This window comes from Danio rerio, chromosome 8, assembly GCF_052040795.2.
Source record: "Danio rerio strain M-AB ecotype USA chromosome 8, GRCz13ab, whole genome shotgun sequence".
Classification (NCBI taxonomy): domain Eukaryota; kingdom Metazoa; phylum Chordata; class Actinopteri; order Cypriniformes; family Danionidae; genus Danio; species Danio rerio.
This window is the reverse complement of record NC_141028.1, coordinates 11,117,008-11,131,228: the sequence shown is the minus strand read 5'-3', so window position 1 is coordinate 11,131,228 and position 14,221 is coordinate 11,117,008. Positions and strand designations below refer to the sequence as shown.

At 34.1% G+C, this 14,221-nt stretch overlaps 1 protein-coding gene across 2 annotated transcripts in view; it reads left to right on the top strand.

The window, feature by feature from the left end:
* Positions 1–14,221, top strand: part of plxna3 (plexin A3) — a 355,788-nt gene that overhangs the window by 290,367 nt on the left and 51,200 nt on the right. For both annotated transcript variants that reach the window (XM_087263713.1, NM_001098489.1), the window contains 5 exon segments: positions 2,853–2,973; positions 8,076–8,212; positions 9,833–10,000; positions 12,865–12,958; positions 13,195–13,434. In XM_087263713.1, the coding sequence (XP_087119839.1) occupies positions 2,853–2,973; positions 8,076–8,212; positions 9,833–10,000; positions 12,865–12,958; positions 13,195–13,434 (760 nt within the window).

The following is a 14,221-nucleotide window of genomic DNA, read 5'->3' as shown; positions in this document are numbered from 1 at the left end:
AGCAGTGTAATAGTATTTTTACTTGAGTACAAAAAAGATTTCACAAGCATTTAGTGCAGGTTTATTATATTATTAATATATGATTAATAAATATTATTTTTTTATGTTTTTTATTTGTATCTATTCCTATGCAATGTTTTATGGGTTGCTGAGAATACTTTTCAGGTCTTCAATACATGTCAGTCTTGAAAAAAAAAATAGGTGCTGTAATTGATTTTTCATTAGGCTGTGCCTGTATGAACCCTGTCATATGTACATTTAACATATATTTCAAGATTTGTCTGAAAGTGTAGGAATGTGACATATAGCCTATATTTATAAGGTAAAAGCAACATCTCCAGCTTTTGATGAATAGGCTACAATGAATACTTTAGATTTAAGTACAGCAGTTTTCTTTTTACTTTTTAAGAACAACGCCATTTTTAATGAACTTTTAAAAGCACATTTTAACAAAAACTTTTTTTTTAATCTGCAAGCACAGTTAATGTTCAGACTATTTCAAATGTTTAAAGTGACTGATAATAATACATATTCTTAATAATAGGAATTAATCTGCATCGTTTTTAAACTGTGCACACCTTTAGCTGCTTAATTAGGCCTATGACGCTATTTTTTAATACTGGTTAAAAAATAGCATCGTAAGGTGGTACTTGGAGAGACAATTTTTTTCTAAAGTGGTACTTGGTGAAAAAAGTTTGAGAACCACTGGTCTAGATGTAACGTACTGTAAAAACACTTTTCATTTAATTAGTGCTGTAAGTAATTAGTATATATATACTCAAAATATCTAAGTAACAAAATTGTTTTGTGTATCATATGAAGAGTTCAAATGTAAAAACCTCTAAGTGATGTCTGAAATTTCCATCAAAACTGAAAATTTTTTTCAGCCTCCTTTTGTTTATGTTGAGATATTTCACTTTAAGGATAAGAAAAAAGACTTATTCTCTGCCATAAAAATGATATTACTGAACATACACACAGGAGCCTGATAAAAATGGAAATTGTAGAGGAAAATTTCAGATGACATTTAGAGATTTTGCATCTAAATATAGATGAAGATAAACATCTTCAAATATACATATTATATTCATTCGTCATTCATTTTCTTTTGGCTAAGTCCCTAATTTAGGTGCCACCGCAGAATGAACCGCAGACTATTCCAACGTACGGTTGAAGTCAGAATTATTAGCCCCCCATTTAATTTTTTAGTCTTTTTCAAATATTTCCCAAATGATGTTTAACAGCGTAAGGACATTTTCACAGTATGTCTGATAATATTTTTTCTTACGGAGAAAGTTTTATTTATTTTATTTTGGCTTTTTTAATTTTTTAAACACAATTTTAAGGTCAAAATTATTAGCCCCTTTAGGCTATATATTTTTTCTATAATCTACAGAACAAACCATCGTTATACAATAACTTGCCGAATTACCCTAACCTGCCTAGTTAACCTAATTAACCTAGTTAAGCCTTTAAATGTCACTTTAAGCTGTATAGAAGTGTGTTGGAAAATATCTAGTCAAATATTATGTACTGTCATCATGGCAAAGATAAAAGAAATCAGTTATTAGAGATGAGTTATTAAAACTATTGTGTTTTGAAATATGTTTTAAAAAAATCTGCTCTTCACTAAACAGAAATTGTGGAAGAAAATAAACAGAGGCGCCAATAATTCAGGGGGGCCAATAATTCTGACTTCAACTGTATATTTTATGCAGCTTATGCACTTCCAACCGCAACCCAGTACTGGAAAATACAAACCAAATAAATACAGTATAATAGTCTTGTCAAGATACTAAAATTTTCTACTTTGATACAATACCTTGAATAATATCGATATTCCATACCATTTTCGTTACATCAGCAGTCCTTAAGTAAAGTAAAAAAAAAATTAATTAGCGCAATCTCATCTTAATTTCTGATTAAAACGAATGTGTTCAATTATTATTATTATTATTATTATTATTATTATTATTATTATTATTATTATTATTATTATTATTATTATTATTATATTATATATTATAATATAATATTGTATCATTTGAAATATTTCTTATCGATATTTATGGATATAACAATATTTTTGACAACACTTATATATAACACACACACATATATAAGTTTGCATGTTCTCCCTGTGTTGGTGTGGGTTTCCTCCGGGTGCTCCAGTTTCCCCCACAGTCGAAACACATGCGCTATAGGTGAATTGAATAAGCTAAATTGGCCATAGTGTATGTTTGTGAATGAGTTTGTATGGATGTTTCCTAGTAGTGGGTTGCAGCTGGAAGGGCATTCACTGCGTAAAACAAACGATGAATAAGTTGGCAGTTCATTCCGCTGTGGCGAATGATGAATAAAGCCCTGATTAATAAAGGGACTATGCCGAAGGAAAATGAATGAATGAATAATCTTTGTCCAGGACTAGTAATACAGGTAAATATTGTTCAGAATACTTCAATCTTTCAATATTATTTTCCATACATGAAATGTAGTGAATTCTAACTAAAGCATTTAGTTTAAATCCAGTACATGTTTTACTCTCTTTTTATATATATATATATATATATATTTTTTTTTTTTTACATGCCATTTTCTTTGAACATTTAAATAATGAGAACTGAGGCAGAATTTAGCTTGCATCCGATCGGGTAGATTAGCATAGTAACTCTGGGTTTTTCACCAGATTGTCCCTCCCTATTTTGCTTTCGTCTGCATTCAGTGTACATTTTTGTCATTCAACTGAAACGTTCAAAGCATTAAAACTAAAGTTTCTGATGAAATATATGTCACAAATGATTGTTTAGCAATATAAGCACTGCTTTTGGTGAATGTGAATGCTGTTGATGCAGGATTGTGTGTGATATGGAGGAGTCCCTGATGTCCAGTCCTCCTGGAGGTCCGGTGGAGCTGTGTATCGGAGACTGCAGCGCTGAGTACAGGACTCAATCCACACAGACTTACTCCTTTGTGGTACGTCTGATATTGTGTAGTTTAGTTTTAAAGTTTGTTTTTAAAATTTGTTCATTTATGCTTGTTTTCCTTCTTTTTGTTTTTACATTATTTTATACTTTCAATATATTTTACTTTTCATATATTTTAACTTTTATTTACATTTTTGTACTGGTTTAAGAGCTTATGCGTTATTTGAATAAATTAAAAAGTTTATGAAAAAAAGGATTTTAAAATATTTTAATATAAGATCTATACCTAAAAGAAACAATGTATATATTATATTTCTTTATTAATTTGTTGACTTAAAAATTCAGTTTCTGCCACTTAAAAATAAGCATTGTAACATTGTTAAACACACTCTGGGTGCCAACTGTTTATCCCAACTACCAAAAGAAAATATTTTTACATTTTATTTATCAAAATTCAATTCATTATTTAATTAAAATAATTTTTTACTATGGTTTTTACCAATTTTAATCATCTTTATTCAGCTTTATAATTTTTATTTATCTTTATTATAATGTTTTTTATTTATCTTTATTTTTTATTTTTAAGATTTGTTTGTTTAGACTTGTTTTTTCTCTCTTTGTTTTTACATTATTAAATTAAGTATTTCACTCTTGTTTACTTATTTTTTACTGTCTGTATGTATATACATTCACACACACATACACATGTAGCTGGTTAATTATTTAATTATTTTTTTACTTAAAAATTCAGTTTCTGCCAAATAAAAAGAATCATTGTAACATTATCAAATGCACTCATTAACATTCTCTATGATTTATTTATTTTTTCGTCAGTTTTAATCATTTTATTTATCCGATATGTTGTTTTTCTTGTTATGATGATATTTTATTTATCTTTATTAAGTTTACTAATTATTTATGCTTTTTTTCTTGTTGTTTTTACCTCATTCAGTTTCAATATTTTTCACTTTTGTTTCATATATTTGAATGTTTATTTACATATTTTACATACTTATTTTATCTTTAGGGCTTAGGCCTTAGTTAAATAAAATAAAAAGTTCTAAAATTTATACCTAAATTTTTTTTTTAAATAAATTATATAAGCAGTGTAATGTTATTAAACACACTCTGGATCCCAATTGTTTATTCCAACTGCCAAAAGAAAGTGTTTTAATTATATATAATATATAAATATATATAATTTATCTTTATAATGTTTTTATTATGTTATTATGTTTTTTATCTTTACTATTGGTTTTTAAGTTTAGTTTATTTATTTATGCTTGTTTTTCTTCTTATTGTTTTTACATTTTTCAATTTCAATATATTTCACGTTTGTATAATATATTTTAACTGTCTTAAGAACTTGTGCCTTAGATAAACAAATAAAAATTTGATATAATAAAAGGGTTAAATTTTTTTAATTGTCTTTATTAAGCTTTAGAATTTTTATTTATGTTTATTATGATGTTTTTTATTTATCTTTATAATTTATTTTAAAGATTTGTTTATTGACCTTGTTTGTTTTTTTTCCTCACTATTAGGCAAGGCAAGTTTATTTTTATACCACATGTCATACACAATGGTATTTCAAAGTGCATTTTTATATAAACAGGAATAAAAGAAACAAGTAAAAGAAAATAAAAACAACAAAGTATAAATGATTAAAAAACATATAAAAATTATTTTAAAACATATAAGGTTTTAAAAGAATGAAAAAAGACAATGTTAACTTTCAATATATTTCACTTTTCATATTTTTTCATATTTCATATTTTTCAGTTTCATATTTTTGAACATACTGACTCAAGAGCTGTCTTTGTTAAATAAAGTAAAAAGTTATAAAATGTATACATAAAAATGTATTTAAATGTTTATTTATTAATTCATTTGTTTATTAAAAAATCAATTTCCTGCCAAATAAGCATAAGTATTGTAACGTTATTAAACACACTCTGATTATTTCAACTCAATTAAATTTTTCTTTAAATTTCAATATACTCCTTCAAGCAATTTCCAGGCGTCTTCATGCACAAACTGTCCTCTTACTCCTCATAAAGTCGATTTTCTACAAATCCTTTATATATTAATTATTCTTTTCACATTGATTCCCTTATCGCCGCTAACGTTTTGTTTATTGTGATTTACGCTTAGCTAATCAATACATATCCATCTTCTGAGACTCAGCCAATCGGATTTCACACCAGAAGCCAATCAATCGTCAGGTTTCCTACTTTTGCATCCTGACAGCCAATCAGGATGGCTCTCATGTGATCCTGTAATTGAGGGAAAGCAGGTGTAAAAAAAAAACTACACAATCACCATCGCCTCCTTCTCTTCCCGCTGAGTTTTAAGTGCAGCCCAGCAGGAATAGAGCATTAGTCTATTATCCAGAGCCCAGGAGCTACACACACACACACTCACACACGTATAAAAATGGATGACCCTGCCCGGATTCCCTCAGCATTTAATCGATAGCGTCCAGGCGGCTTCAGTCGTGCAGAAGGGTAAAGCAAATGAAAACACGCACTCCGAGCAATTACACAGGTATGCAACTAATTAGAGCGAGAGGACGGCGCCTGACAGGCCCTGCGCCCAAACAAACGAGCCCCGCGGACGGCAAGAGCATGCAGGACATTTCTATTAGTGTGATGAGTGTAATCTCTGCGTGGAGAAGCAGAATGAGGAAAACAGGAGGGTCTGAGTCTCTCCATCTGTTCCTCTCCTCCCTCTAGAGTTTGCACAACCAGCAGTCTATATTTTATATGATTTTAAATATATCAAAAGTATTCACCCCCTGTGATTACGTTTTTTAAAGGGCTGATCCACAGTTTATTTTTAAGACTTGGTTATGTTTATTAGATGCAAAGCAATGTGTGCTCATGCTTCACTTGTAGAAATTCACGTAATTTTTTTCATATATCTTATTTTGATTATATACAGCTACTCAGCTAACATGAAAACACTGTCATATTTCCTATTTCCTTTGAAATGCCCACCCTCCAAGAGGCTCTGATCGGTCTTAGCATAATGTGCTGTGATTCGCAGATTGGCTCCACGTCACTTCCCTACATGCGCATGCTTTTGTTCTGTGTAAACAGTCCAGTCAGAGGCTCAGAGCAGCTGTTAGCAACGTTAGCTGCCTGAATGAGACAGAAATGAAGACCACACAGCTCACGCCTGCTCTCTAAAATAAAATCTAAGTGTCTTTCACATATATTCGGAATAAGCATGTGTAAGTAATATAAAACGTCCTCATATTTTTTTGCGAGTTTATAATTTAAGATGTAGAATGCACGGAAAGCGGCCACATAGAGAGACACACTGCCTGCGCTGCTGAAGATTGTTGCTGTTTACATCAATTTGACTGATAAATATGTATTTGTAGCTAAATTGTTAACGGTGCCAAACAGCATTTCCTTTTGTTTACATTCTTGCTACAGCATACCGTTAACGCTAGAAACTGTTCCTGTAGATGATCAATTTTAACAAATAGAAATACTTACAGGTTGTGGCTCACAATCCAAAGCTTCGTTTGTTGAAGGAGTTTTACCAAATACTGCACTGAACTGGGAGAGATTCTGGAAGTTCTCCTTTGTCAAATGCTAGAGCTATATGCATTTTTAATTTTATTCTGAACATAATTAAAATTAAACTGTAAGCACTTCTGTCTTTGTGTCGTGTCCTTTGGAAGCCCAAATACAAAGACAGAAGAAGCTCTGTGGAAATAGCAGCATTTAGAAAGCCTTTAAGCTTTCTCTGGTTTACCATTACAGTGCCTCTGGCCACGCTCCTTTGCTGTGCAGTGTGTGCACAAGGTGAATGCGTGGATATAAAAAACAATTATATATGTGTATATAGAAATATATATGTTTGTATGTATATAATGCAAAAATTATTTTGATGAATATTTCAAAATAAGTATATTTCATTTAATGGCTCCACAATTATTATCAAAATGTAACTTATTGGTATTTGGAAATCTCAAGGCATTTATCTAATAAAGTTTATATTAATTTAATTTATGGTTTGATAAATATTTTGATATTTAATCACTTCCGAATTAGAGGTTTGAAATATGTTTCAATTCAATTCAGCTTTATTTGTATTGCGCTTTTACAATGTATATTGTGTCAAAGCAGCTTCACATAAATTGTCATAGTAACTGGATCAGGGTAGTTCAGTTTTTAGTGTTTAAGTTCAGTTCAGTTTAGTTCAGTTCAGTGTGGTTTGAAGTCATTATTGAGAGTCCAAACACTGAAGAACAAATTAATCAATGAGTAGCTTTTCAGATCCTGAACCATGCAAGCTAGTGGCGACAGCGGAGAGGGAAAAAAAAACTTAACCAATAGGAGATTCAAGAAAAAAAACCTTGAGAGAACCAGACTAAGTTCGGCTCGACCATTTTAATTTCTCCACTGACCAAAAGTCTTGTGCAGAGCTGCAGTCTCAGCAGTGGAGGCTGGAAGCTGGCTTCAACTGGCCTCAACTTTCTAAACTGTATTCATTTTTATTAATGAAAACTTTTTCTTCATTGTGTTATTTATTTTAGCCAGAAAAATGCATTGATTAAAAAAAAAATAGGGTAATATTCTAATCATTTATAACTACAAATTCTTTAAACAATTGCGTTGAAACACAGTTAAGCTATTTTAAGTTGCATTAAAAGATATTATTATTTTGTTTAAATACTTTAAATAAAGATTCCACTTTTGCCAAAAATATGCTATTGAAAAATATTTTGATGAATATTTAAAAATAAACATATTTCATTTAATGACAGCACAATTATTGTCTAAACATAGCTTGTTTGTGTGTTTTGTTTATTTGTTTATTTACCTTTTACTCTAGACTCAAAAATATGTTTGCTGCTTGTTCAAACTACTTATTTAAAGGGATTTGAAACAACATAATTATTGAGGGTTTTTGGGGGGGACAGCTTAATTTTTTCATGTTCAATCAGCTTAATACATTGTTAACTCTATTGATTTGCATATGGACAACATGAAGGGATTGTGTCGAACCCAGCATTTTTTACAGTGTACTATGCAGTGTAATTATGAAACCGAGTGTGATTTCTCCTCATGTAGCAGCAGAATGATTGCTTGTGCGTTGAACGTCTCCATCTGTTGGTTCCTCTCGTCCCTATAGATGCCGAGCTTCAGTCGAGTGCGTCCTGAGAAAGGCCCAGTGTCCGGCGGGACGAGGCTGACCATCTCAGGCCGACATCTGGACGCCGGCAGCGCTGTGACTGTGTTTTTGGCCCAGGAGGAGTGTCTGTTCGTCAGGTGAGCAGTTTTCCCTTCAGCTCTTAACCGGATGTTCACATCTGCGTCCCTCGACATCTGTGCGGGATACACTTTGAGTTTGGAGGAAGTGAAATGTGTCGTTTCCACATGAAATCACAGGAGCACATGGAACGGCCTCAAATGCGTGCCAAGAAACATGATGCATTGCTGGTTGTGATTGTTAGCGAGCTGCGCGGCGATTATACTGGGGGAACATCTGCTTACATGATAAAAATTGTATGATGATGTCAGATCCTGGATGAGAAGACCAGCAGGTTTTTCTAGGCCACAACTAGGCTTGTAAAGAAGACTTGCTGGTCTAAAAAAAAAAAACTTTACATAGTAGAAATTATTTATTTGTTTTAATTAAAGACAAAGAATAAATGAAAGTACAAATTAAAATGAAATTTTATACACACACACACACACACACACACACACACACACACACACACACACACACAGAGTTAAAGTTAACTTGTTAGCCTGTAAAAAAGCATTTTAACAGAAAGTTTAAAACGTTGTAAAAAGGGAAAATTGAAGAGATAAAATAAATTAAAGTTAAAAATGAAAATCAAATTGTAAAAAAAAAATATATATATATATATATATAAATTATAAATATATAAATACAATACTCAGGTAGTCCGTGGCGATGACACAAAGTGTGCCAAGAAAATACCCCTACATCATTACACCACCATCAGCCTGAACCGTTGATACAAGGCAGGATGGATCCATTCTTTCATGTTGTTGACACCAAATTATGACTCTATTATCTGAATGTCCCAGAAATCGAGACTCATCAGGCCAGGCAATGTTTTTCCAATCTTCAATTGTCCAATTTTTGTGAGCCTGTGCGAATTGTAGCCTCAGTTTCCTGTTCTTAGCTGACAGGAGTGGCACCCGGTGTGGTCTTCTGCTGCTGTAGCTCATCCGCCTCAAGGTTAGATGTGTTGTGTGTTCAGAGATGCTCCTCTGCAGACCTCGGTTGTAACGAGTGGTTATTTGTGTCACTGTTGTCTTTCTATCAGCTGGAACCAGTCTAACCATTCTCCTCTAACCTCTGGCATCGACAAGGCATTTGCCGCTTTGAACTGCTGCTCACTGGATTTTTTTTTTTTTTTCGGACTATTCTCTGTAAACCCTAGAGATGGTTGTGCGTGAAAATCCCAGTCGATCAGCAGTTTCTGAAATACTCAGACTAGCCCGTCTGGCACTAACAACCATGCCATGTGCTCGATTTGAACTGCAGCAGATCATCTTGATCATGTCTGCATGACTAAATGCATTGAGTTGCTGCCATATGATTGCCTGATTAGAAATTGGCGTTAACGAGGAGCAAACGGGTGTACCTAATAAAGTGGCCAGTGAGGATAGATAGATAGATAGATAGATAGATAGATAGATAGATAGATAGATAGATAGATAGATAGATAGATAGATAGATAGATAGATAGATAGATAGATAGATAGATAGATAGATAGATAGATAGATAGATAGATAGATAGATTGATTGATTGATTGATTGATGAAGCTGTACATGCAGTGTTGTTATTATATATTCTGAAGGCTTCAAATATCTTTGTTTATGTGTGGTTGACCTCTGTTTGTTGCAGGAGGACGGTGCGTGAGATTGTGTGTGTGACGCCTCCATCAGCTTCAGGATCTGGACCTTCATCTGTGAAGCTGTTTATTGATAAAGCAGAGATCACCAGCGACACCCGCTACATCTACACTGAAGACCCAAATATCTCCACCATCGAGCCCAACTGGAGCATCATCAAGTACATCAACAGCACCTCACGCACACACATGCATGTATACATGGTTTACAGGGACACTTCATAGGCGTAATCTATTTTATGCTGTAAAAAAACTCTTATTACATAGCCCTACCCCTGAACCCAACCCTTGCAGAAACCCTGTGGCAAAATTTGAATTTCAAAAGTCCTCTTTAAGTACTATTTTGAATCGTTCTGAATTACAAAGACCTGAGGTGTTTGACCCTGTAAACCACCTTATTAGAGATCAACTAAGGCCCCGTTTACACTAATGCGTTTTAGTTTGAAAACGCATAAGTTTTGCTACGGTTAAGCCATCCGTCCACACTACGCCGGAGTTCTCGAGCGCCGAAAACGTAGCGTTTCGAAAACGCTGGAGAGGCCGTTTTCATTCTGAAACGCTGCTGCTCCGTCTCAGTATGGATGATGGAAAACGGAGACATCTGAAAACGGAGGCGGGGCTGCAGACATTCGCCTCTCTGATTGGGGCTTTTCCTCAATATTAAGTAGCCTAACACACACAGTTCAGTCCTGCTTCTTCTCCGTGTAAGTTCAGACTTCGCAAGTTTGATCAAGACTGCAGTCTCTTCTTTTCAGTTTGATATGGAAAAGCAGACTATACCGAGGACACGCGTCAATCTTCAAAGGGAACAGTGTACTTTATAACTTCATTCACATCACCCTGGCTACGTTGTTTCACTTTCTCAACAATAAAATGTAAACATGATATAAGGAACTGCCTATTCATTTTAATATTAACAACTAAACAGGCAGCAGAAATGCTAAGGCGTCGTGCTGCATATATGAGCGTCAACTTCACTGTGTGGATATTTATAACAAAACGGAGCCGATAACAACTGCCTCCTTTCAATTTCAGTGAAAATACGAAACATACCCTCTGATTTGCTGAATATCAGTTTTAATAACCGATAATGGCCATTATAAAAATATAACATACAATAAGTTTATACATTATAGGAAATAAAGGCGATCAGTCAATATACAGAATGTACTTACATTAATCATTAACTTATCTTTGCGCTCAGCCAAAACACGTTACCTGAGAACAAGTTATAGATTCCAATGACCAAAGTCAGGGAACATGTCGTTAGATAAAGACAACAACATAAATGAAATATCACGTTCAGCAAATATAGTGAGATTAGATCCAGCGGGAGATTCTTAATGAGAAGTCCGACAAGCAGAGCTCTCATCTGGGTAGATAAGCTGCAGCTTTGCCAAATAGTGTGTGTGTGGTCACTTGATGTGCGTTTTCAGTGTTTTGGTGTGAACGGAGAGCAGTTCAGAAACGCTGGGCAAAACGCGAGTGTGGACGCGGGTCGTTTTCATTCTAAAACGCCGTTTTAAAACTAAAACGCACTAGTGTAAACGGGGCCTAAGTCTTACTCATGATTTTACAACTTTGGCCGCATTTACACTGCACTGTTCAAGTGACTCAATTCTGATTTTTTTTTCTCCTATGTGGCACAGATCGGACAAGGCCCATGTACGTGTAAGCAGGAACAAATCACATGGATTCCGATTTACTCTAATCAGATACAGGCCTTGTTCATATGTGGAAATTTATCCGATATGAATCGGATCTGTGTTCTCATGTCTGCAGTGTAAGCAGGTAGATCGGATTTTCACCTGTCAATGCGAGTCGCGCGCCATTAAAAACCATAGCGAATGACGTCAAGTCTGACACCTCCAATTCTGAACAGACTTCAGCAGAGTCCCAAACCTTAAATCTCATACACGAGGACTTAAACAGCTTTTATATTGTCATATAGCACAGGTGTTCAAGCATGTTAATGAGAGCGAGAGAGCACAATGTCCGCCACGTAACCAATATAAACTAATAAAAAACTTGTGCATACATTATGTGCATAAATCACGCCATGGACATTACATTAAGATGCCTAAAGGTTTTTAAAAAAAAGCCTATATATCAAAAGAAGATGGACAAATGAGAACCTTTCTGTCATAAACTATAATAAAACATCTCGTCAAAAGCTGCAAACAGATTACATACAGGAATAGAGGAAAGAGCGCTCTTATTATCAGCTTTTAGTCAGCACCCTTTTTTTTCCTATTCATTCTGTTTTTGCCGTGTGCTTTGTAAATGCAGACGATCGTATACGAGTCACTTTTAAAAGATGATGTAAGCAGATCATAAAAAAATCGGATACAGTCACAAAATCGGAATTGACCATCAAGATCTGCAGTGTAAATGCAACCTTTGTGTCCCTGTAAACCACATATACCTGTACAAACACACACTGTGGCTCTGATTCAATCCAAATCATCTCAAATATTTATCAGAAAAGTTAGAGTTAGATGTTTGAATAACAACTAGACATTGTGAATATTATACAATTGTTAATTATGTATAAGAACATGTCTCCTTTGGTTTTTAATTTCTTTTTTTTTTGTTCCTATATTTTATTTTTAACATCTATAATCAATATTAAATACAAACTGCATTGCTTTTTTTCTTCATTTCAGTTATAAATACGTTAAACAAATATTATATCGTCAAAATAAATGAGATGATTTAATAAAATAATCAAAATATTTCAAAACTGAAAGGGCTAATTACATGCAAGTATAATTTTTATTGAATTTTTTTTGTAAAATTTATTTGTTTTGAATATTTGTTGGCTTCAGAGCTTTTTTCTTAGTTCCAATTAGTAATATTTAGAATTTTGCGTAAAGTGCAGATCATAGAACGCATTAAGAAAGACATAATTTTCCCACTCCCTCTTTACTAGAGCCTAAATTCTGACCTGGAGCTGAGCCACAGTCATGCACGCACAGTTTGAGGTCTGCCGTGTAACTGAGATGTTGTTTGTTTGTTCTGACAGCGGCAGCACAAGCCTCACGGTCACAGGAACCAACCTGCTCACCATTCAGGAGCCCAAAGTCAGAGCCAAATATGGAGGAGTGGAGACCACAAACGTGAGTTTCTGACCAGCCTGTTGTTTACATCACTCATGCTGCTTCTAAATGATGATGCACTAACAGGGGCGCCAGTTAGGATGATTCTAAGGACCCACACACTTTTGGAGCCCCCAATGCTACTATAAGGGGCCCAACACTAATTTCAATTGGTACATTTTCTTGTATAAAATGGACCATCTGATTGGTCAATGAACGTCAGTCTCTTTGCACCTGATGTGAATGTTCTTCTGCAGATCTGTAGTCTGGTCAATGACTCTGTGATGACGTGCTTGGCTCCGGGCATCATCTACACTAAACGTGAGGCTCCAGAAAGCGGCGTTCACCCGGACGAGTTCGGCTTCATCCTGGATCACGTCTCTGCCCTCCTCATCCTCAACGGGACTCCGTTCACTTACTATCCCAACCCGACCTTTGAACCTCTTGGGAATGCCGGGATTCTGGAGGTCAAACCAGGATCACCCATCATCCTGAAGGCAAGACTTTTGGCATAATCAATCATCATCATCCCTAATTGACGTTTTACCCATTTTCCATTTGGCTGAATTTAATGTGCTTCTACTTTCTCTTTATAAAATCACAAAAAATGATGAGAATAATATAAATAATTAGAATAATAATATGGTATCTTCCAAGGAATGAATAAATAATGGAAAGTGAACTCATATAATACTACATGCCTCTCTATTTTTGCGTAATACAAGGAAAAATTATAATGTTTTTAATTTTTTCATTCTTAATTTTATCATTAAATTATTTTATTTATTTTTATTTATATTTTAAATAATTTCCATGCTAAAAATATATGTATAATACAACATGCCTGGATACAATGGTTGTATTATTATTATTATTATTATTATTATTATTATTATTATTATTCATTCATTTATTGATTTATTTTATTTTCGGCTTAGTCCCTTTATTAATCATGGGTCACCACAACAGATTTATCCGGCATTTTATCCAGCACGTTTTGCGCAGTGAATGCCCTTCTGGCTGAAACTCATCACTGGAAAAACACCCATACACACTCAACCACACATACACTACAGCCAATTTAGCTTACCCAATTTACCAGTACCGCATGTCTTTGGATTTGTGGAGGAAACCCACGTGAACACAGGGAGAACATGCAAACTCCATACAGAAATGCCAACTGACCCAGCCGAGGCTCAAACCAGCGACCTTCTTGCTGTGAGGCGATTGTGCTACTCACGGTGCCACCACGTCACACCTATTATTATTATTAATATTAATTGA